We start from the raw sequence: 23712 nt of genomic DNA on the forward strand, positions 1-23712 counted from the left end.
CCGCCAATGGGCGCCGCGGGAGGCGGCGGGGCTGGCCAATGGGGGGCCGGGCGGGCGCGCGCGGCGGGCGGCGATGCTGGAGCAGCAGAAGCGGAAGGGCCCCGCGCCAGGCCCTGCTCCGGGCCCCCCTCCCGGCCCCGGGCCCGGCCCCGGCCCCGACCTCCCGCTTGTCCCCAGCGCCCCCCCCGCCAAGCGGCCCCGCCATGAGGCGCCCGCCGCCGGGGGGGGCGCTGGGGGGGGAGGGCAGGCGGCCCCCGGGGCGCTGCTGCAGGCGGTATGGGCTGGGGGGGGTGGGGAGGGGCTGAGGGGGGCCTGAGGGGGGAGCTGGGGGGGGAGGAAGGGAGATCGGGGGCTGGGGGGGCAGGGGAAGGGGGCTTGGGGGGATCGGAGGGGCTGGGGGGGGGTTGGGGGGATGGGGAGGGGGCTGGGGGAAGGGGTTTGGGGGGCCTGGAGGGGTTCAGGGGAAGCTGGGGGGGGCTGGGGGGCTTCTGGGGGCTGGGGGGGGCTCGGGGCTGGGAGGGATCGGGGGGGACAGGGGAAGGGGAAGAGGGGGTGGAGGGGCTGGAGGAAAGGGGGCTGGGGGGATCGGGGGGGCCTGGGGGAAGGGGTCTTAAGGGAATGGGGGGGTTCAGGGGTAGCTGGGGGGGTTGGGAGGGTTCGGGGGCTGGGGGGGATCGGGGGAGCTGGAGGGATCTGGGGGTACAGGGGAAGGGGGGCTGGGGGGAATCGGGGTGGTGGTAGGGCTGGGGAAGGGGTTGGGGGAGCTGGGGGTGCTCAGGAGGTCAGGGGGAATGGGGGGAGCGAGGGGAAGGGGGGCGCAGGGGGATGGGAGGGATCAGGGGAGCTGGGAGGAGCGGGGATAAGGGGGAGCGGGAGGGGATCAAAGGGGCTGGGGGGGCTTGGGAGGGCTTGGGAGGGCTGGAGGAAGGGCAGCCGGGGCAGTCTAGGGGGGCTCAGGGTGGTGGTGGGGACTGGGGAAGGGATCGGAGCAGCTGGGGGTGCCCAGGGGATCGGGGGGGACCGGGGGAAGGAGGGCTGGGATGCTTAGCAGGGTCAGAGAAGGGGGGCTGGGGGGCTTAGAGGGGTCGGGGGAGCTCAGGGGGCATTGGGGGGTCAGGGGGGGCTGCACCTCTTGTTCCTCCGAGCTGTCCCCTCAGGCATTGCCGTTGTCCCCCCGCAGGGCCCGCCGCGCTGCTCCTCGCTGCAGGCGCCCATCATGCTGCTGTCGGGGCATGAGGGGGAGGTGTACTGCTGCAAGTTCCACCCCGGCGGCAACACCCTGGCCTCCGCCGGCTTCGACAGGCTCATCCGTGAGTACGGCAGGGCCGGGGTGCGGTGCTCAGCCCGGGGCTCCCAGGGACAAGAGGGACGTGGAGCTGCTGGAGCCAGGCCAGAGGAGAGCTGTGGAGATGATGGGAGGAGTGGGGCTCCTGTTGTGGGGGGGGGCTGGGAGCTGGGCCTGGTTAGGCTGGGAAAGAGAAGGCGGAGGGGAGAGCTCAGCAGTGTGTGTAACTGTCTGAGGGGAGGTGTGGAGGGGATGGAGCCGGTCTCCTTTCAGTTGTGCCTAACGACAGGACAAGAGGCACAAACTGAAGCCCAGGAGGTTCCAGCTCAATGCAAGGGGACATTTCTTTACTGGGAGGTGGCAGAGCCCTGGGACAGGCTGCCCAGAGGGGTTGTGCAGTCTCCTTCTCTGGAGATACCCAAAGCCCACCTGGATGCCCTCCTGTGCAAGGTGCTCGGGGTGATCCTGCTCAGCAGAGGGGCTGATCTCCAGAGCTCCCTGTCAACCTCGGCCGTGCTGGGATTGTGATACCGGGCCAGGCCCCGGGGGCTTTCAGCTTGTTTGGGGCCGGCCTCTCCAGCCCTGCGGGTGGCTTCCTTTCAGGCAGCAGCTGGGGTCCTGAGCGTGAAGGGTGCAGGGGCAGTGCTGCGGACCCTGCTGAACTCATCCCCTCGCTCACCTGCCCAGCTCACCGCAGCTCCCAAGGCCCTCGCAGAGGTTGCTGTGGGTCTGTGCTGGACAGCAGCACCCTGCAGGCACAGTTACTGATGCTTTGGCTTGCTGAGGTGAAGATCTGCTGACTTATCACTAAAGTCAAGTTGATCTAAAGCTGTAAATCAGCTCAAAGCGGAGTCTCTTCTGGGGCTCACGTGGTGCTTCTTTACTGCTGTGCATCACCCTGGCTTTGAGGTGGTGGCAGCTGGGGTTGTGTGGGAGCTCTGGAGAATCCCTCTGTGCATGTCTACACGCGTCGTGCACTTTCACAGAATGGTTTGGGTTGGAAAAGGCCTTAAAAAACATCCAGTTCCAACCCCCTGAGCCCTCTCCCTTTTCTCGTAGTGCTGTGGAACGTCTACGGGGACTGTGATAACTACGCCACCCTGAAGGGGCACAGCGGGGCGGTCATGGAGCTGCACTACAACACGGACGGCAGGTGGGTGGCTCACCGGCACGTTCCTGCCTCAGCCCCCGCTGTTTCTGAGGGAAGGTTTTTCTCTGCTGGCCGCAGCCCTTCACAGTCCCTCTGCTCAGCCACTGCCCTCACAGCAAACGCTCGTGCTGTGGCTTTGCTGGGTTAGGAGTGGCGTCTGCTCGAGGCTGAGCAGAGGCCCTGGAACCACCTTCGGCACACGAGTGCCATTGATCTCAGTCCATAGAAACTTGAATATTTGTGTTGGCTGTGTGGGAAACAGCGGTGCTTTGGGGAGGGAAGGAGAACACCTGAGTAATTCAGAATCATCGATTATCCCGAGCTGGAAGGGACCCACAAGGATCATCAAGTCCAACTCCTGGCACCGCACAGGTCTGCCCAAAAGTTTAGACCATGTGACTAAGTGCACAGGCCAAACGCGTCTTAAATTCAGACAGGCTCAGTGCAGTGACTACGTCCCTGGGGAGCTTGTTCCAGTGTGCAACCACCCTCTTGGTGAAGAACCTCTTCCTGATGCCCAGCCTAAACCTCCCCTGCCTCAGCTTAAGGGAGTTTTGTCCTTTGGAAGGCTCTTCCGCTACTGCATCTGAAGAAAGAGACGGCCAATCTTTCCTTTTACTTTGAGAACTTTTCCTTTTACTTCCTTAGAACTTTTCAGTAGTCTTGGGACCAGTTTCGTTTAATGTTTGTATCACCAATCTTGGTGAGGGGATCAGGTGCACCCTCAGTGAGTTTGCAGACAGCAGCTGGGTGGGAGTGTTGGTCTGTTTTGGGGTGGGAAGGCTCTGCAGAGGGAGCTGGACAGGCTGGGCTGATGGGCAGAGTCTGATCTCATGTCCAACAAGGCCAAGTGCCGGGTGCTGCACGTGGGTCACCAGAACCCTACGCAGCAGTATAAGCTTAGAGAAGAGTGGCTGGAAAGTTTTCCATCCAAAAAGGACCTGGGGGTGCCAGCATCATGCCCAGGTGGCCAAGAAGGCCAACGTCACCCTGACCTGCATCAGAAATAGTCCCGGGGCCAGCAGGACCAGGGAAGTGGTTGTCCCTCTGTCCTTGGTGCTGGTAGGAGCACACCTCAAGCACCGTGTTCAGTTTCGGACCCTCACTGCAGAGATGAGCAGTGAAGCTGGTGAAGGGACTAGAAAAGACGTGCAAGGAGTAGCTGGGAGAATTGGGGGGGTTTAGAGAGAAGGATGCTGAGGGGAGACTTCATCACTCTTTACAATCATTTGAGGAGGTTGCTGCAAGGAGGGTGTTGGTCTCTTTTCTCAGGTAGTGAGTGTTAGGACACAAGGAAACAGTCTAAAGTTGCTCCAGGAGAGTTTTAGCTTGGATATCAGGAAGAATTTCTACACAGAAAGAGTGGTTAGGCACTGGAACAGGCTGCCCAGGGAGGTGGCAGAGTCCCCATCCTTGGAGGTATTTGAGATGTGTGGCTGTGCACTAAGGGACGTGGTTTGGTGGTGGACTTGGTCAGGTGATGGTGGGACTTGCTGATCTGAAGTCTTTTCCAACCTAAGTGTTTCTATAATTCAACGACACATTCCCGCTTGGTATCTCAAGCTTTGATCTTGGGACTAGAGAGTGAGAAAGCTGGGATGGGAGAAATGCTTCTGAAACTGAAGCTCACGGGGATTCTTCTCCACAGCATGCTCTTCTCAGCATCCACAGACAAGACGGTGGCTGTGTGGGACAGCGAGACTGGAGAGAGAGTGAAGAGGCTGAAGGGCCATACCTCGTTTGTTAACTCCTGCTACCCAGCAAGGCGAGGACCCCAGCTTGTCTGTACAGGCAGTGACGATGGGACAGTGAAGGTCAGTGTGTTGTACGGGGAGATAGTGTAGAGTGAAAATTAGGTGGGATCTCTGAAAGAGTTGTTCATCTTCTTCCCATTTAAGTTGGCTAAATTCACACGTTGGTTGCTCTTACAGTTTTGTGATCAAAATTCTTTGATTTAAAAATGAAATTTGCTTGTTCCTTCTGTAATTTTTTTGGTTGGGGATTAACAAGATTGATCTACTCAGTGGTACTTTTTCTACTAAATCATGTTAACAAAACATGAGAAAGGCAAGCAGTTACTGAAATCTTTTATTCAGCCGCCTTCTTTCCTCCTATTCTTGCTTCAAATCAGGAAAGTCACATGCTTTAATCACACCAGCATTCTACTGTGTTTTTTTTTATAGAAATCTTTTGAGATCTAAAAGTGAATTTTAGCAGAGTGGTTTGAATCTCTGCGAAATACATATATGTGCAACTTTCTGTAATTTTATTGTTAAATATCTGTACATAATTTTTATAACCACCGTGTCTCTTTAGCTGTGGGATATCAGGAAAAAAGCAGCCGTCCAGACGTTTCAGAACACGTACCAGGTCTTGGCTGTAACCTTCAATGACACCAGCGATCAGATCATATCAGGGGGCATTGACAACGACATTAAGGTATGATGTTTGCGTCCTCCTGTGCCTTTCCAGCCGTGCTCACCTTTTCCATCCCATCAGAAATCACTTGCAGCAGCGTGCAAAATGTCGTGGTGGTCAAGGACAAATGTGGAAGGCCGTTGGTTGATTTTACAGACACAAGAACTGTGCCAGCCTCCTGTGTCCAACCTCTCTTGGTCTAAGGCCAAGAAGCTCTAAGGGAGTTGTTCCAGGGCTGTTTGCCACGTGACTGGCTGGGCAGCCCTGGCATTCCTGGCCACACATCTTAGCGCTGCTGTCACACTGGAGCTGACGTGGTATGTGAGCTCTTCTGGCAGTCGGTGCCTCTCTCAGAAGCTCTAGAGCCATATATGAGGTAGGCTAAAGAAAATCTGGTGACACATCCAACTCCCTGCCCTCTGCTCCAGTATGCTGTTGTAATTTACTTTGTCACCTGCTACTGTGGAAAGTTCTTATTTAAGAGCACGCTCAGTGTTTCATTCATTTGGTAGCTGAGATTCTCCTGATAGCTGCACAGCTCAGTCAGTCTTGCTGTCTTCTTAGCCTCAGGCTCCAGTCTTACCTAGGCATGGGGAGCATGTTCTTGTCAGAGGGCCATCGCTAAGTGTAGCACTGAAAGGACATCTGTTCTGACTGCCCCATGAACGGCAGTAACTCTTGGGGAAAGAACAGCATGAAATTTTGGGGGTTTGACAACTGCTGTGCTGTGCCATGGTCAGTGAAATTTGGGAGCTGGGAGAGCTGTAGCCAGATTGAAAGGGATTCCTGCGTGCATGGGGCAGCTGTAATTTAGCTCCTTGCTGCTAACGCAGTTGGACATGTTAAGTAAAAAGCCTTCTAAAGGGCAAATCCTTTTTTTTCCTACAACACATAAAATTATAGCCGTATATTTTAGCCAGTGAGACCCCACCCAACTGAAATTGAGAGGTGATTTCATCAGATGACTGACCAGTACTTGTATGAAATGGTTTGGAAACGGTATTTCTGATGGTCTTGGCTATCCTTTTGAGCTGACATTTTGTGTCTGCTGTCTGAAAGGTGTGGGACCTTCGCCAGAACAAGCTCACGTACACGATGAGAGGACATGCAGACTCGGTGACAGGCCTCAGTCTGAGTTCAGAAGGCTCTTACCTGCTCTCTAACGCAATGGACAACACAGGTACATCCTACTGAATGTGACAGCACAGCTGTGCAGACAGCTGTCGGCCCCTGCCCTCTCCTGCTAGCCTTTGGATAGCCGCATGTGTGGCATTTTGGAAGGAACAGCTTGAATTGTTCAGTGTAGAAGAATAAAAGAGTCAGACATGGGGATGGCTCAGGGGAGATGAGCTCCACAGATGAAGTTTGAATTCCTGTTGTTGCAGTGATGACAGTTACATCCTTTGCAGAGAGGGAGCAGCTGTATCAGAGGTTTGTCATGTCTTCCAACGGGCAAGAAGGATTTGAGCCGTGGCACAAATTATTTGCACAGGCAGTTGAATGTAATTTTGGTCTTGCTTTTGTCAGGTTGGTTCGGCTGCTTCCTCGCAGCAGGGAATGGCGGTGCTGTTTCCAAACTGTCTCCTGTGTATGGCTGCTCAGTGAAGCAGATCTCTTAGAACTGTGATCACAAAGCATATTATCATAAAGCAAATGCTCGTGTAAGGAGAGGATGGCTCATTTGTGTAATAGTTGTTGGGGATTTTTCCCTTCTCGTTGGCAATGGTCTTGATATCATTATAAACTTCTGCATTTTACCTCTCGTATCAAAGCTTCCTGCAAGAGGAAAGCTGCTACCTTCCTTTTGCTTCTGGGGAAACCTATTTATGAAGGGAGCAAGGAATGTGACCGGGTCTCTGATCATTAGCAGCTGACCTTGCCCCCATCCCTCTGCCATCCAGCTAATTACTGTGAGCTCTCTGTTGCAGTTCGCATCTGGGATGTGCGACCATTTGCCCCTAAAGAGAGATGTGTGAAGATTTTCCAGGGGAACGTGCATAATTTTGAAAAGGTGAGTGTACTACAGATTGAGAGAGTATTGTTTATAAAATGCTGCCCCTGCCTATTAAGTTTTCTGTAAATTGTTTTTAAATTCAAGTTTAAACCAGAAAGACTTTAATAGGGATTCAAAGAAAGATGAATGCACAAAGTTGGATTCTAATTAAAGCCGCAGTAACACAATTTCTTAGCTCAGTTCAGCTATAATTAGCTGTAAATTAAGTATTTTCTACATTTTACTATCTACATTGTGTAAAATAACAAGACACTGGATGTTTCCAGCAATAAAATAAAATCTGTAATTACCTTCTTATCTTCCAAAGGGAGATCATTATAGAGGTGCTCGTGATATTTAAAGTCTCTTGGTGATTTTATTTCAAGCAGAAGGGAAAAGCTAAACCTTCCTTTGGAAATGGATCTGTGCGCATTTTTTTTATTTTAGAATCTTCTGAGGTGCTCGTGGTCCCCAGATGGAAGTAAAATAGCAGGGGGATCTGCTGACAGGTGAGTTATCGCTGTGTTTCTCTCTTACCATCAGTCCCAAACCGTTCTGCAATCACACCTGAAATGAGCTGGATCATCTCTAAAATTACTATGAAGAGCCAGAACTGCGCCGAGAGGTGCGAAGACCCAAACAACTCCCTGCAGTCTTCTGCGAGCATTATCTGCAGTGATTGTAGTACTGATGTGTTTATGCTGCCTTTGCGTCAGTGGAGGAGCGCTATATGGTTGTAAAATCCTTCTTACTATTGTCAGAAGCCTTCTAGAGAGCTCCAGTACTGCTTTTGTTCAGTCTCTGCGTCCAACAGATGGACAAGCAGCTGACAGGAGCAGAGCTGGCAGGAGATGGGGTCTCTTGCAGTCGTACCACCCGACTCGTGTGAGACTCTTCCAGAAGCAGGAGTGTAGAGACGTGGTGCGTGGTGCTGGGGTTGTGCTGACCGCAAATACCAGTCTGAGTGCTGCGTGGCAGCTAGCAGGGAGCACCAGTGGTGTTCCGAGGATCATTTGTAATCCTTACTTTAATTAACAAGCGCGAGGAAATAGATCTGACTAAATTAGCATGTATTGGACTTTTAAATCAGAGATTCTGTAAACAGGTTACCAAGGATTAAACTGGGTAGAGGGAGGAAGCCAACAGGGGCTGTGCCAGACACTGAAGGTCGCAGTGAAGGATACAACCCTCACTGGAGCAAATCCAGATGCACTCTCGGTGACATCGAGACAGGAATTCCTGCAGGCCAGGGTCCAAGGCATGGAGCAGCAGTAATCAGCAAATTAATGAGTTTCTGATGGAGGATAGGAAGAACTTGAGTTCTTACTGTCCAGATATAGTGGGGCCGGCTGTCACAGCGGGTGGCTGAGACGTGACCCTTCTTTCCAGTCCTGCTGGGCTGCAGCAGCAGTGCACGTGGTGATGAATACCTGCTTGTTAATGCGCCGATGCTGTGGCAGGTCCCAGGGCGGGCAACCTGACACGCTGAAGTGCGGCATGAAATATTGGGCCATTAGGTTAGTCCTGCAGATGCTGCTGTAGCTCTGTGGTCTGACAGCAACTTTGTTGTGAAATTTCATTGTGAAGAGCACACAGTCAGGTCCCAGGGCAGGTTAGATGAGGCCACTCCAAATCTTTCTGCTATCTCTGAGTTTTTAGTTTTTCTTGGAGGAGCATCTGCTGGAAAGGCAAAGCAAGATTAAACATTTCATGTGTCTGGGTAAAAAGTAATTCCCCAAAGTTACTCTGTTTCTCTGCAGAGTGCGTGTGTTTGTGTTGGAGGGACAATTATCTGTTTTTATTTTTTTTTCCTCTGAGCTGTTCAGAAGGTTTATTGTAAAATCAGCTACTTCAAGTGCTTTCCTGCTCTGCCGTGCCATAGAAAATACTTTAGAGCAGAATGCTTTGAGAAGGCATCAGGTACAGCTCTTACCTGCTAGATGAAATAGTTGTGCTTGCAGAAATGCTGCTTTAAATGATCTTCACGACATAGGTGGGATGGTTTCATTTTTCCTTTTCACATGTTTCAAGAAAATCCAAAGAATAGCACCGGCCTGAAAATGAAAGCCTCTAACAAAGCAGCTCTGCTCTGTGTTGCTGTCGGTGTCCTCTCTGCCTTACCAGCCGGTGCTGTGAGGGATTCAGTGCTTTTTTTGGGCAGCGATGAAGCAGAGTTTTGTTCCAACCAGAAGAGAGGCCTAATTGTAAAAACAAATCTTGTCCTTCATAAGATCTGCAACGCCCTGTCAAAGCGAAGGAGCGGGAGAGGTGAAGTGGAGGCACTCCCTGCTGGTGGCACTGGTCCCAGCTTGGCACTCAGAGCTTGGGTTACGTGCGGGGCCGGCAGAGGGCTGCTGATCCCAAGCACGTTTGAATCCAGGCGTCAGAGACGTGGTGATGCACAGTGGCGTTTGCAGCAACCTGCCTTTGGAGGAAATGTAACGTTACAGATTGCTTTTACACGTTTTACTCTCGCCTGGTTGTCCCTCGTGCCCTCACCCTCTGCAGCGTCCCCTGTAAGCGAGGACAGCGATGCCTCTGGAGCATGAGGGCAGCAGAGCTGCTCACCGCGCTGAGCCGGCCAATTACTGCTCTGCCCCTCTCTTCTTCTGCCCCCTGACAGGTTTTGTTTTAGATGCCAGTCACCTACCTAAAGAGCAAAGCGAGAAGGCAGTATGAGCGTAATCCCGCACTGGCAGCTTTCCCAAGCCGCTGATTTTTCTGAAGAGCTGTGAACCTTGTAACAAATGACATTTCGTGTGGTGAAGCTGTTAAGTTTGGAAAGGAGGCTGTGCGGGTGGAATACAGCGTCACCTCGCCTGGCTGTAGTGCATTTCTCAGAGCTCTTCCCATTCTGATTTATAAAAAAAGCCTCTCACTCCTACGGAAGCTCTCCAGAATGGGTCAGAGCAGCGCTTTGTTCCCCGGTGGAACGAGTGCCGGCTGCCAGGTGGCCGCCGCACCATGCAGGCAGTGACGGACACCCACGGGGGACAGGCTGTGTTCTGTGGCTAGCAGAAAGGTGCTGCTTTCCCCCCTCGGAGACCATTGATAAGAACAGTCTGAGAGCTGCGTGGTGCCTGGTGCCAGCAGTTTATTTCTGACCCGCTGCGTGAGGAGCGCCGGTGTCTCGGCGCTGTCCTTCAGCCAAGGTGAGGCACGCGGGCAGCACCCGGCTGCGGTGCGGCGCAGGGACCCGGAGGAGATCAATCAAAGGGCTCGATGCAATCTGATCAGCCCCCTAATAAATGCTGGGAAGTGAATTATGACTTTAATGGCCCAGCAGGAAGAAATCCATATATACAGGTTGTTGGCTGGGAGGGGTCGCATTGTAGTGGGGACTGGGGGGGAGCACCCAGGCTCCTCCTAAGCACTTGTCTGCCTGAACTGGGAGCAGCCCTGGGCTTGCAGGCAGGTATTTGCAAGAGCAAGAGGTGTCCTCCCCTCTCCTGATGCTTCTTTTTGTCCCTTAGCCCGCTGTATGGCTGCGGTGCCGAGGGTCTCTGTGGCCTCATCCATCTCCGTGCCGCAATGGATGAGATGGTGCCGCAGTGCTGTGACAGCAGAGGCTTTTAGCACAGAGCTGGCATGTTAGCTCCTACCTGCTCAGACCTTTGCTCTTCTGAATTCAGCAGTGCAGCGTTTTGCTCCTGACAGGCTCCTTGTTTATCCACGCTAACAGCTGTGGTTATTACAGCCTGGGTGGTGAACCGTTGCAGGAAGCAGCCGTTGGTGTGGGAGGCGGCTGCTCTCCCTTTACAAATGCCTGCTCTCATAATGACTCTCTTGTAGGTTCGTCTACGTGTGGGACACCACATCCAGGAGGATTTTGTACAAGCTGCCAGGCCACGCTGGGTCGGTGAACGAACTGGCTTTCCATCCAGAGGAGCCTATCAGTAAGTCGTTCCCAAATCAAGTCACCTGGGGAAATAGTTCCAGGGCTGGCTGAACTGGTCCTCCAGAAAACAGCTCAAAAACTGGCCGGGAGCCCTGAGTGGCAGAGACAGACCTGGGGGAAGGTGTTATCCGTAGCTCAGGGCTACAAAGGGAATCCATTGCAGCCATCCGTTAGAGCTGGGCCCTGGGGACCTGGGCTGGGTGAGGAGGCTCTACCTGTGTGTCCTGCCCAGATGGAGACCTGGGTGAGCAGCAGTGCAGCTCTGGCCTGTGGTGGTATGGCCTGTTCATGAGCTGAGGGTGACCATCAGCTACTGGCAGAGGCCATGGAAAAATACTTTTGGTACTAGGGTTTGTTATAACCATAAATCTACCGATCACATCATGACAGTTATAGAAACCTGGAAGTATGTGTTCAGCCCAGGGTCTCTAACTTTCACAGAAGGTGTAAGAAGCAAACAAGGCTCTTTGTGCAGCCCTTTTTATCGTCATTCCATAAACATCCTGCTCCAGGGTGAAGGTGTGGCACTATGTACCACTGGTGGATGAGGAGATGTTCTCAGTGGCATTTTCGGAGCTCTTTCAATCACGGAGCATTAGCTGAGACCAGCCTTGGTACCGGTTCCTCAGCGCAGTTTGTGGCCTGGGCAGGACCGTGGGGCACTGTTTGTTTCTATAGAAACACTTGCACCATCCGCCAGGTCACCACACTGCTTCGGCCAAAAATTGACACAAGTCAGCCCTGAAGCAAAGCCAAGAGCTCAGTGGTGCCGAGGATGACAGTTTCTGCAGCAGCCTGGGGGTGGGGATTCAGGGCAGTGAATTATGGGCTTGTTCCTTGGTTATTCATTGCTCTGTCTTCAGATCAGAGACGGTGCTGGAAGAGCAGAGCAATCTCTGCTCTTCAGTTTGGAGCGGATTGTTTGTAATTGTATTCCACTGAGCTCCTTTTTGTGAATCAATCACTCATCTTAAAGTAAAAAATTAAAAACCCATCCACTCATTGCACGTGAGTTCAGCGGCTGATTCCTGTTAACATCTGGGGCCATTAATCCTGTAAGTCGCTCCACCCACCCCACAACACTCAGCTGCGTGGAAGGACGCCCAGAGAGCACGATTACAGACACCAGCCTGCGAGCTTCACGCAAAGCCCCCCAGGTCTTGCATGGACTTGAATGAAACAGTTGTCAGTGTCGAGAACAGCGCTTCTCTGATGGCGTTGTCATTACCTCGACGCTTGGGTGTTGAATCTGCTCAACAGCCTGTTCTGAATTAGGGCTGCTCAGTGTCTCGTTACAGCAGAGAGCCAACTGCAGTTTGCCGCTCTTCTGATAAATAATAACAACCCGACCGAGCTTTCCCAGCGAGCCTGTGCCCTCTAGTGGCGTGTGGTCCTGCTGGCCGCGCCTGAGTCGCAATCTGAACACTCCTTGCAGAGAAAATAACACTGCAGGATATTTGAGAGCATTAACAGTGTGTTTATGTGCCTCTCTTTACTGTTTTAATGCGTAGACATTACAGGCGGCGTGCCTTTATGTCTGTCTTGGGAGAGGGGAACGGCAGCCAGAACGTGCAGCGTGTGGTTAGGTGTCAGAGTAGCAATCCAATGAAGCATTTTTGGGGAGCAAATGAAATTTGGCTTTACAGATAGCTCACAGTGAGAGAAATGAGTAGTTAAATCCAAATGGTTTGCCATTAGTGCAGTTCTCAGGCTGTTCTGTTTAATTTTTGTATTCGTCTCTTCCCTTCCTCCCCTCTCTCTCACAGTACTCTCTGCATCCAGTGACAAACGGCTGTATATGGGGGAGATCCAGTGAAGCTGAGAAATGGTGTGATTCGTGCCCTTGAAGTCTTTGGTTTACAGAAGTAGGATTGACTTGCTTCTCACCGGTGCCACCCCCTCTCACACTTGCGATAATGGGAAAATGTTGAAGCAGCTTGATGAGCCAAGCAGCCCTCTCTGCAGGCTGCGATGTCTGCGTGGTCCTGCTGTACAGCTTGTTGGTTTTTGTTTGGTTGGTTTTTCCCCTTCTTTGGGAAGCAGGAAAATTTAGAATTGAAGAGATTTTGATTTTGGCTGTACAACAGACTACTAAACCTTACTCAGATCACCTGAAATTTGTACAATTTGTTTAAATTCCATCTGTGGCTTGTATATTCCCTGTCCAGTTTCTCTTGGTTGTTTTTATATGGTCAAAACTGAAATAGACAGCTTTTTACAAGAACTGAGTGGATGGTATTTATTGTTCTGTTTTACTTTTCTATTGTACAGTGCTAAATCAAGGCCCACACTCGTATATAACCCAGGGAAGCCATATACTTTAACTTCAGAAGAGCAGCTTTATTTTTTATTCATGGCAATAAAAATGACCACACTGGAAATAATTATCAGGCTACTGCTGAATCCTATTTTCTTGTTTTGAGCAGAACCAGCCTTCTGCTATAAATAAACGTAAAAGGAGGGAGTTCTATGGCACGCACAGTGTATTCAGGGCTCAGCAGTGGAGGAACCAGCCTGGTCGCCTTTCTCTTTGCCCTGGCTGAGCAGCAGGGACGGTAGCAGGCCCTCAGGCAGGTTTGATGAATGTTACGGATTTACCATGGTGGACATCAGGACTTGCTGTGGGAGAAGACAATTTCCCTTCCAGAAATTTAAGTTCATTCCCCACTGGTTTGTCCCCATCCTTCAGCTGGGTGTCCCGTGTAGTCTGCCCGTTTCCAAAGGCTCAGCCTCCCTGGAAGGGACCTGCAGGGCCTGGACAATATCAGGCACACAATAACAGGCACAAACATCTCCAACCTTGATCCCCGTGGCTGATTGCTGGTATAATGTGGGGTGAGCACACCTTGCATCAGCTCAAGAGGAGCTTTTGGGGCTGCCTATGCCGCATCTTGCCCTGTGGCCACTGAGCACAGCCGCAGGGTCTCTGTGAGCACTCCCAGCAGAGAGGTTCCCCGTGCTGCAGGGGGTTTTCTGATGTTAATTAACTGGCCCTGAGTACACGCTGCCTTTCTGTTCTGCACGTGTCCGTCTCAGCTTCCAGCTGTTAGACTTCTCATCCTTTTCCCCTTTCTTTTTTCCTCCTTGTGCTGCCGTGGCTCAGATGTTGCTCACATCTCACTGGCTTTCTGCCTTGTCCTGGGGGAGGGCTGCAGTTCGGGTGGGATGAGGAAGAGCAAACACATGCTGCTTCCATGCCAGCTGTAGGACTGGCCCGTGCAGTCTCGGTGTGATCAGGAGCCTTTGCTGCAGCCACCAGATATTTAGGAGGAGGAAAATTGGTGCGTTTCGCACAGCAAAAAGGGAAGAACCACAAACACGTTCTGAGCATTTCTTGCCCCTACTCTCCCCACTGTGGGGAGAGGAGAAAGGCTGGAGGTTGGCATGCTTGGGGCCAGAACGGATGGAGCAACTTTTAAGGATTGGAAATGTGGCTGCAGCTCCCAGAAGGCAAGGTGAGCCTGTCCCGTGGTGTGGGGTGTTTGGGTGTGTGATGCTCCCCTTGCCCCACCACCTGGAGCGGTTCCTGTCCTGGTGTTGTGTCCTTCAGCTGGCTGCTGCCGGCTGCCCACAGCCCTCGGGAACACAGGAAACCATCTGTGACAGTGTCCCCTTCAGTGGCCCTCTCTGCAGCTGGGTTGAAGGATTCAGGCATCAGGTCCGGACTCAGCAGAGCTCCAGGTTCACTTCCCATCACCTCCCAAGACAGAATTGGTCTGATCCTGGTGCGTTTTCAGCCTCCACCTCCCAACGCTCCCCTGACTCCCAGCAGGGACGACTCAGCCCGGCCAAACCTTCCTGGCCACAGGACCCGGGTCTGGACCTGGCTCTGCTGCACCCCAGGACCCTGCGGGTGTCCTTGCGAAGCTGCTGCTGCCCCGACCGCGGGCTGTCCCCGTGGGGGGACCCGGCAGAGGCCAGGGCTGGGGAGGGGACGGTGCAGCCAGGGGAGGTCCTGTCGCCCGTGGTGGTGAGTGAATGCGTGTGAACACGAACAAATCACCCTCCAGCTGAAGAGCCAGGCGGAGAGAGCTGGAGGCAGGGGAAGATTTATTTTTAACTCTGCGGAGTATTAAATAACATGCCCTGAAACGCATGTAAATGAGAGCTGGGGATCGAGCTGGGAGCGCGGGGGCTCAGGCCAGCCCTTCCCGGAGCCACCCGGGCAGTGACACCGCAGTGACACCGCACCTCTGTCCCCTGGCTGGGGCCGCCCAGCCAGGACGTGCAGGCACTGGCAGTTAGTGCTTAACAGACCTTATTACAATCCTCAGAGGGTTTCTTGCTTTATTTGAACGTATGCCCAAGTGTCAGAGGGAAGAGAGGCTCTTGGGGCTTAGCTGGTGGTGACAAGATAATAACTGCTTTTTTTTCCTGGCTCGTGTTTGTTTAAAAAAAATAAAGGAAGAGTGCTGTGGGTTGTTTTTTTTTTTCCTAATTAGCAACCCAGGAACCTGCAGTGAAGCTAAGGAGGGGGCGTCTCTTTCCCCCTGCCCCAAGTCCCTGATTTTGTTGTGTTGCTGGGGCCTCCCAGTGACGCTGTGCTGGGAGGGGGAGCCCCACCGCCTCCTCCCGCATCCCCGCCTCGTGCCCACCTCGTGCCTGGATGCGGCCGGCTGCTTCCACCCACCTCGGCCTCCAGGATGAGCGATGCTTCCAAGGCTCGCTGCTGGCTCCAGCTCTGCCTGAGGAGAGGAAAGGGAAGAGGAAAGCAGCTGATGGTGGACGGATCCACTCTGCAGCCGTGACCCAGATCAGGGAAATGATCTGGATTAACACTAATCCCCCTGCCCCAAGGGGGCAGCCAGGGCAAAGCAAGCTCTGCAGTGGGGCCGGTTTCCTCTATTTTCCTAAAAACAGACTGTATCACCAATGGTGTCACCCAAACATGAACAAATCCATTGCACAAGTGAGTGCCCCTCTCCTGCAACCCCTGGGGGGTCCCTGCGCCCATCCGAGTGCTGCAGGATAAATCAGTGCAGTGCTGGGGGCCTCAACCAAACAGCCGACGCCAACAGAGGGTGAAGAGGGAGACGCAGGCGGCCGCAGATCTGAATTACTGCTGCCAATTACCATCTGCAATTAGGACCCAGTTCCCTGCGTCAGGGAAGTGGGAGATGAATCGGAGCGTTTGCCCGTACCCTGGCCCCTGGAGAGAGCCGAGAGTTGATTTAGGAGCGGCACCCACCTGCTGGTAATGGGACACGCGCTCAGCGAGCCGTGACTATGGCCCCGTCCTAACAATTTGTGGATTTAATCTAATTTGCTGAGGGGGTTGGAAGGGTGGCGAGTTAATGGGGGTTCTCGCTGCTAACAGCCCCCCGAGGGGCACTTGGAGCCGAGCAGCTTCCACACTCTGCAGAGCCAAATCCCTGCACCAGCGAGCACGGCCACAGCCCCGCGCCACCTCCGGGGGGGTCCAGCCCCAAGGCTTGGTGCTGGCCCCTGGGGACCCATGGGGCTGGAACTTCACGTGGGGCTGGCTGGGACACAGCCATGGCAAATCCCTGCCGTGCAAAGGGCTTGCAGCTGGCTGAGCCCTGTGTGTGCAGGCATGCACACTCATGCAGGCACACATGTGCGTGCACACCCAGCCATGCACACCCATGCACATGCATACGGGCACTCGCAGATGGTTTCTCCACACCAGAGCATCATGAGCTGCGGGGCACTACAGCAGAAAGCCATTAAAGGCGTAATCCGGGCACGGAGAAAATTGTTTTCTTAAACAGGTTTATTCCTCCGAGGGACGTATTTGCTTGAGAGATTTCCTCTATAAATTAAATCTGTCCCATGATCCAGATAAACGGCTGCGAGCCCTGCTGCCTGCCTTTGCACGGCATGGCTCTCCCCATCCCTGTCCCCATCCCATGTCCTCCTGCACAGGCACTCCTGGACAGAGACAGATATGGGACATCTGGAGCACCACAACATGTCCCGGATTGGGACACGGGGCCGGATCCTGCACCGGGTGCTGCTGAGCCCTGCTTTGGGCACGACCTGGGCACCTCCAGCAGTGGCACGGAGCCGCGGGCAGCCCCGAGCCTGCCGCCCCCTCTCCATCCCCACCTGCCTCACTAATTGCTGCCCTGTCTTTCCACCAGTGCTTTTCACACCTTTTCCCATTGCTGCTCAGAGGCTCATAATGAATTTTGATAGTTACAATACGCAAGTGATAATTTCTAAAAGAATGGAAAACAATTATTTGCTCTGTTGGGGGATTAGATGATATTTAGTCTCTATTTAATGGAAAACTAATTAAATTACATGAGAAACTGAATAGAATTTTTTTGTTAATTATGAATATTGCAAGCTACAAAGGCTAAATGATGATGGATTCTGTAATCTGCCGTGCTTTTAGCTAGACACTGAGATAAGATGACAACTGAGAAAGAATGGGAAGAATGCATTTTAATTTCTATATCGATTCAATAACAGCCGGCTGAACAATGATCCGTTAATGGTGATCTGCAGGAGCTGATGTTGACTGGCAGGCTGACGGGTAATTATGTTAAAACTGGGGAAACAGTAGTTAAATAGATGTGCGCTTACTCCTGGAGGAGGCTGGGGAAGCCGCAGTGCCCCGTGTGCTGAGCTTCCCTTGGGTTTGCCCCATCGTGTCCCTTCCCTTTGCCCCGCACAGGCAGGGTGGGGGACGTGCTCCTTCACCAATGCCCGGTGTCCCCTGGGGGGCCACATTGGGATTTGGGGCAGGGTGAAACGAGGAGGGAGCGGTTCAGGGTCCAGGCCAGCTGCTGTGCTGATATCTGTGCTGGAGGTCCTGAGCTCGATGCCCAGATTTGGGCTCTCCATCACAGGCAGCATCCCGGCCCCTGGTGCTGGAGCATCCCTGATCCATCCCACAACTGGGACATCCCCGATCCTGGGGCTGGAACATCTCCAATCCCATGGCTGGAACATCCCTGACCCCTTGGCTGGAACATCCACGATCCCTGGCTCCGTCCCAGCACCCACCTGGGACCCAGCTTCACACAAAGCCACCACCTGTGTCACACCTGCAGGGCTGCTCTGCCGCTCCATCCTCTGGTTAATTAGGGGCTCATTAGCATGGATCCAGGCGACCTTCAGCCCTTGAGTGTATGTATCATGGCTGCTCCACCAAATTTGAGCTGCCCACCGATCATGGGAGGGATTTAGCCTGAGCGAAGTGGCAAGGGCAAACACAGCCCTGTTAAAGGATTGTGGTTTTGGGGTGTTCCATCACTGCCCACGCTGGCTCCAACCCCGACCCGCAGCCCAGCTCTGCCGGGAGCAGCCAGGCAGGGGGGTGCATGCGGGAGCCCCAATCACCCACCCTGTTTAATTGTGTGCGACCTCTGCCTGCACAGCAGCGGCAGGGAGATTCGCACGTGCTCACCCTGCGCTGATTTGCATAATGGATGGAAATAAATATCCTCTCCCCGTCACCGTAACCCAGATAGATGGCTCCTCTTGGAAGATTTGTTTGCCAATAAACACGCCAAAACGATCATTTCGGCTTGTTCCCAGAGACCGCTCGGCGCCGTAAATTCCTGCCCAAGTTGCTACAAGATGCTCGTGGGCACCGCTCGCCTTTGGCTCAGCAGCCAGGTCCTGGGGGCTGCCACAGCCCCTCTCCTGGGGACAATCCCAAGCCCTGGGCATGGATTTGATGCTTTTTTTCCCCCAAATATTTGCTGGTCTGCTCGACCGCGAGTGCTGCTGCCTCTGTTCCCAGGGGCTATTTTTTGGCTGTGCTTGGAAATATTGAACAACTCTCGTGCTGGACATGATCGCCTCAAATCCTGGTCCTGAGGCTCCCCGCAGCATTTCCTGCAGCCACCGAGCAGCCCTGGCTGCAGCACCGGCATCCCAGCTGGGATAGGAAAGCAAAAGCTGCCAGTGTTGTGGTTTCTCTCTGTTCCAGATTTTTTTGGGGAGAAAGAAAACCAACACGTCCTCTGTTGGTTTTCTTGAACTAAAAATAGAAAATTTTTAGTAAAAATACCAGTTAAATGCCTAACATTTCTGTGTGCTCTGCTTAGATCCCTCGCAGATATATCTCTCTCTAGCAGAAGGGCTGCGGAGGATACAGGTGGTTTTTACTGAAAACATCCCACTTTGGTTGACGGCGAAGATTTCATGTGGGATTTCATCCCACCTGGCTCCTCATAGCCTGGGGAGGGAGAACTTGGCCAGGCTGGGTTCTGCAGCAACAGGGATGCACCGAAGGAGACAACGACCCTGTGGGTGTCTTGGGGTCCTGGTCACCCTCGAAATGACTGTGCTGGCAGCGCAGAGCTGCTCATGTCCCTGCACTGGCATTATAAGCTGTCCTTTAGGCAGTTTGGGGTTGTATAATAAATGGAGAATATAAAGGAAAGACAAACAGCACCTGGGGGAGTGGTTCTGCTGCTGCTGCTGGTTTCCATTTCCACACCTCTCAGTCATGTTCCCAATTGCATCCCGCAGCTGAGCACCCCATGAGGTCTGCAGGGAGCCCCTGTGCTGGATCCCCACCACTGCACTGGGTATCCCAAAGGGCTGTGACTCCCACGGGGCCGTGCTGTGCCCGGGCTCCTTGAGCAGCAAGGTTTGGGACGTGGCTCTGGCATTGCCACCACCTCCCAGCATGAGAAGGTAGCGGGGAAGCTGAGCCCTACCCTGAGTAGAGCTCCACGCAGACATGCCCCCAGCCCTGCTGGGGGCTGCTGCACCCCCACGTGGGGCTGGGACCCCCGCAGCCAGCTTTGAGGGCAAGAAGGGCAGGGAGAAAAGCAGCAGCACGAGCTGCAGGCTGAGCCACGGGCAGCATCAGTGCAAGCCTGGCTCCAGCAGGCAGAGGGATGCTAAAGCACCCCGGTGTCCTCCAGGTGTAAACAGGAACCCAAATCCAGCACCCAGTCCTGCCAAAGTTTACCCAAGAGCCTCCTAATACCTCTTTATTCCCTCCTTGCAACCCAAAGGATGCATTCCCAGGCCCTTCTGCAAACCCAGCGGCCGCTGCAGGTCTGGCCGGGCACCCCCTGCAGCAGAGCCCAGAGCCCAGAGCCGGGGCTGCGTTAGCGGGGGGCTGCTGCGCCCCTCATGAGCGGGCAGCTGAGCGCAGGCTGTCGTCTCCCGAGTGCCGCATTTCCATTTGAAAAAGCCAGCGATATTGAAAAAGAATGGCTTTCCACGAACAATGTGTCTTGTGTACATCAAAGCACTTATCTTCACAGCTTCCTCCCATCGCCATGAATGAATAATGTGACCCTGATTTAATTTCCTCCTAATATTTCCTCCATAATTTGCGTGTCATCTGTTTTCTTTCTTTCCATGAAAAAAAAAAAAAAAAAGAAGCAAAGGGCTGCAGGTCCAGAGGCAGGGTGGCGGGTTGTGAGCAGAGCAAGTGACAAAATGTTCAGCCCTTCCCCACCCGCTCACAAATTAAGTTATCTGCTTGCCTTCTAGGGAAGCAGCTTGACATGGTATATTGACCTTTTTAATCTAAAATTGATTCTTCGCAAAACTCCACCTGGTCGAGAGCCAGGCAGGATCTCAGCACCATTGTGTTGGTTTTATCGCTTTCATTATTTTACATCAGTGCGTTTTGCCTTTCTCTCTTATTTACTTGAGCCTTCGCACCCTCGCAGTGACGGGGAGGGCTGAGCTGAGCGCACTGCACTGGCAATTGCCAGCGAGATGCTACAAGGTGGTTGGGGCCTCATCATTTTTGATCCACAGGGTGAAACAGGTCCCTCTGCCCAGGTTCCTCCTTTGCTTAAATCCAGGAGCAGTTCCTGTGTTTCAAACACCCACCAGCTCAGCCTGCTTTCAGACATCCCTCCTGGGCCCCCTGCTTAAGGGCTTTGCTTTGTGAGCCCACCGAATTTTTGTAGCATGTATTTTGCATTCACAGAAGCCAAGTGTTTTCTACAAACCCCATCCTTTGGCCACAAACGAGCCTCCCGGAATGCTCCTGAAAGCACGTGCCAGCACACTGCACCAGGACAGAGAGAAACTCACACCACAGAGGATGACAAAAAAAGCTCCAGGAGTAGAAGCAGGCTGGGCGCAGCAGTGCATGGGGATGTGTGGGCTGGCTGGGCCTTTCCAAACTTTGGATGGGTTGGGTTAGACCATGGCCAGACCCACACACACACACACACACACACACACACACAAATGCTCCTGCAAGGCTGTGGCCCATCAGACCCAGCACAGAGCTGCTCTGGTGTCTAAGCGTGCTCAGGGCTGCTTTAGTAGATGCTTTGCTATAAAAATCGGGGCTGAGGTTTACAAAAGCATGGAACTGAAAAGCAGTGAAGTGTTCCTAAGTCCTTCTGCTGGGTGGCATGTCTGGGGGAGGTTTCTCACACGCTGGAAAAGCACCATCCCAGTTTTTTCTCGGCAGATTTGCAGTCTCCGCTCCCCCAGAAGGTGTGCTGTGGAGAAAGAACAAAGACAAGCAGGGTGGATGGCTGTTAGGGGCCGTACCCTGCCAGCTCTCCCCGCACCCACCTTCTTGCCCAAATCTTCCAGATTTGAGCCCCGTGGGAGCAGAGGCACAAAGCCAGATGGCTGCTGTCTGTCCAGGCAGAGGTCGCTCCCAGCCCTGGGAAGCCATGTGTGACCCGGGCTCTGCTGGGGGTTTCACGGGGGCTTTGCTCCCAGGGCTCCCATCTGGCAACCCTGCAAGCCCAGGCGCTGCCCTGGCACAGCCACCCCAGCGTGCCCCCAGAGGAGGTGGCTGTGGGGTCCCTGTGCCCTGTGTCCGGACACCACCCACCTGCAGACCACAAGGGACACAGGCTGAGGCAGAGCCGGGGGATGCGGATCCCCAATCCTCCATCCCTTTCCATTTCCAAACCGGGATCTAACCCTGCAGGTCTCCCCCCCCACCCCCCCGCCCCCCCACCTCAACCTTCCGCCCGGAGGACCCAATCCAACAAAACCCCGCAATTAAAACCCCAAACTCCTGCCCGCTACCGACAGCCCGGCTCGAACAGGAGCCGCGCCCGCCGCCGGTCTGCGGGGAGGCGGCCCCGCTCCCACCGCCCCCGGCCCCCCGGAAGCCGCGAAGGGCTCGTTGCGGGGGCGTCGTGCCCGGCCGCACCGCCCCCCGCCCGGCCGCGCCGCCCGCCGGGCCCCGCTGGGAGCGCGGGGGGCCTCGCCCCGGTGGCCGCGTCCAGCCCCCCCCCAATCCCCCTCCACGACCCCACCCGCCGCCGCCGCCGCCTCCTCCCCGCCCGCCCCCGGGGCGCGGAGCGCGGCTGTGCGGGAGAGACAATAGAGAGGGGCCGGGCGGGCTCCGCGCAAAAACTGCGCGCCCCGGGGATGGATGGAGAGGTGTGCGCGACCCCCGGGCCCCTGCGCCGGGGGATGGGGTTGTAGCGGGGAAACGGGGAGAGGGGCTCCGGGGAGGAAGGCGGGGAAGGGGGGCGATGCCCCTTGCTGAGCGCAGCCCGCCTCTGTGCTAACCTGGCAGGGTGCGGGAGGCGGCAGGGCTGCTGTGAGGAAAGTGCCCGGGCTGGCCGGAGGCTGGAGAGCGGGACATGTTGCTGGTGCCCCCCTGATGGTCGCCGGGTGGCGGTTCTGCTGGCCAAGGGGAGGCTGGTGAGAAGCTGGAGGAAGGCGACGCGCAGCCACGGTGGGGGAAATCCGAGGCTCCGGCTGGGAAACCATGGGGAGATGCAATGGGAGATGTACGCTGGTTGGATTCTGCTGCCTGCAGCTGGTAAGCCGAGGGGCCGTGCGCTCATCAGCATGCCGGGGTGTGCTTTGTGCGAAATGCTCGCTGTCACCGCTACCCGCTCCGTCTCGGCGGTGACCTTGCTGTGGGACCAGCTTGGGGATGCTTCAATGCGACCCAAAAAAAAAAAAAAAAAAGGCAAAGAGAAAAGAAATGTGAGCCTCCTCCCCTGCTTCAATCCAGTGCTTGCTGGAGTTGCAGAAGAGGAGACGGATTTGAAACAGTTCCCAGTGCTGTCAGTGCCTGGGGATGTGTCTTGAGCAGGTGTGAGCTTTGTTTCCAGCTGCAATCTCTTCTCTCCGAGTTAGCTGCTGCGGGTGGCTTCCCATCCTGTGCTCAGCAGCTCCAGGGATGGTTCTTGGGGCGCGATTTGAGATTTGGCAATAGTGAAACTTGGAGCCACAGCCGGCACTTTGCAAACTCCTGCTTTTGAGTGGGACCGGTCTGCTCGCGGGCTGGGGACACTCGCACGTTGGGGGAAGAGAGGCCAGACAGGGTTCGTTTGAATGGGATCGGGGATATTTGCAATAATTGTGTGTCGTGCTTTCCACCGCCCGCGAATCCATCTTCATCAGGCTGGTGACAGAGGGCCAGCCGAAGGGAGCATGTGGGGCGTTCGGGGGGTTTCTGATAAAACCAGCAACCACGGAGGTTGCAATTAATTATCCAGGCGCTTTTCCAGGCAGGTGGTTTGTTGAACCTGGTACTCAAGTGGCACCCGTGGAATTACATTGTCACCATTCAGCGACTGTTGGGGGGCTCAGCGTTGCAAGGGAAACAGCGAGGGAATTGCTGAAACATTGCCTGGCCAGCCCGCGATGTCCCCATGGACTGGGGGGTGACCAGGCGGCGGGGCGCTGTGGGTAGAGGCGGTGATGTGTGTGATGGAAACGGGCTCGGTGTCTGCTCTTGCGGAGAGCTTTGGAGATGATGGTGGCATCCTGCTGACAGGCAGTTTCTTCCCAGCGTCGCTCCCATTCATTTTTTATCTTTCAGAAGGCCATGGCCGTGGAGTTGTTCTGACCTTGCAAAAGGTGGGGAGCGGCTTTTCCTGGGGCTAAGGGATGCTTCAAAGCAAATTAGTGCTGGGGGAGCGGAGCATCATGCTGCAGGAATCGCCTTCCGTGCCCTGAAACTTCCCTGCGGTTTGGTCGGTGAAGTCTTGCTTTGCGCCTCGCTTCTGTTCCCGCTTATTCAGGATAAAAATGATGGGTGTTTCCTTGTGTGCGAGAGTTTCCTGGCTTTCGGTCACTTT

General features: G+C 54.4%; 2 protein-coding genes and 1 long non-coding RNA gene across 4 annotated transcripts in view; 2 read left to right on the top strand and 1 right to left on the bottom strand.

The window, feature by feature from the left end:
* The first annotated feature begins 43 nt into the window (after nucleotides 1-43).
* On the top strand, nucleotides 44-12968 carry SNRNP40 (small nuclear ribonucleoprotein U5 subunit 40). Its single transcript, XM_068657589.1, has 10 exons — nucleotides 44-274; nucleotides 1181-1310; nucleotides 2345-2438; nucleotides 4084-4249; nucleotides 4752-4874; nucleotides 5913-6033; nucleotides 6782-6864; nucleotides 7294-7355; nucleotides 10639-10742; nucleotides 12511-12968. The coding sequence occupies exons 1-10, from the start codon at nucleotides 74-76 to the stop codon at nucleotides 12558-12560; spliced, it is 1134 nt and encodes a 377-aa protein (XP_068513690.1). The 5' UTR covers nucleotides 44-73; the 3' UTR covers nucleotides 12561-12968.
* A 7942-nt stretch (nucleotides 12969-20910) lies between these two features.
* On the bottom strand, nucleotides 20911-21866 carry LOC137842921 (uncharacterized). Its single transcript, XR_011089274.1, has 2 exons — nucleotides 21227-21866; nucleotides 20911-21150 (listed from the first exon to the last, which is right to left on the bottom strand). It is a non-coding gene; the product is annotated as an uncharacterized lncRNA (long non-coding RNA).
* Nucleotides 21867-21927: 61 nt separating this feature from the next.
* The window catches only part of NKAIN1 (sodium/potassium transporting ATPase interacting 1), a 29174-nt gene continuing 27389 nt past the window's right edge, over nucleotides 21928-23712 (top strand). The window contains exons 1-2 of one of the 2 annotated variants that reach the window (XM_068657593.1): nucleotides 21928-22054; nucleotides 22194-22442. In XM_068657593.1, the coding sequence (XP_068513694.1) occupies nucleotides 22389-22442 (54 nt within the window). In that variant the 5' untranslated portion in view covers nucleotides 21928-22054; nucleotides 22194-22388. The remainder of the gene's footprint in view (nucleotides 22055-22193; nucleotides 22443-23712) is intronic. The other variant, XM_068657596.1, reaches the window with a different exon arrangement.

The sequence above is a fragment of the Anas acuta genome, chromosome 21 (assembly GCF_963932015.1).
Source record: "Anas acuta chromosome 21, bAnaAcu1.1, whole genome shotgun sequence".
Lineage (NCBI taxonomy): Eukaryota > Metazoa > Chordata > Aves > Anseriformes > Anatidae > Anas > Anas acuta.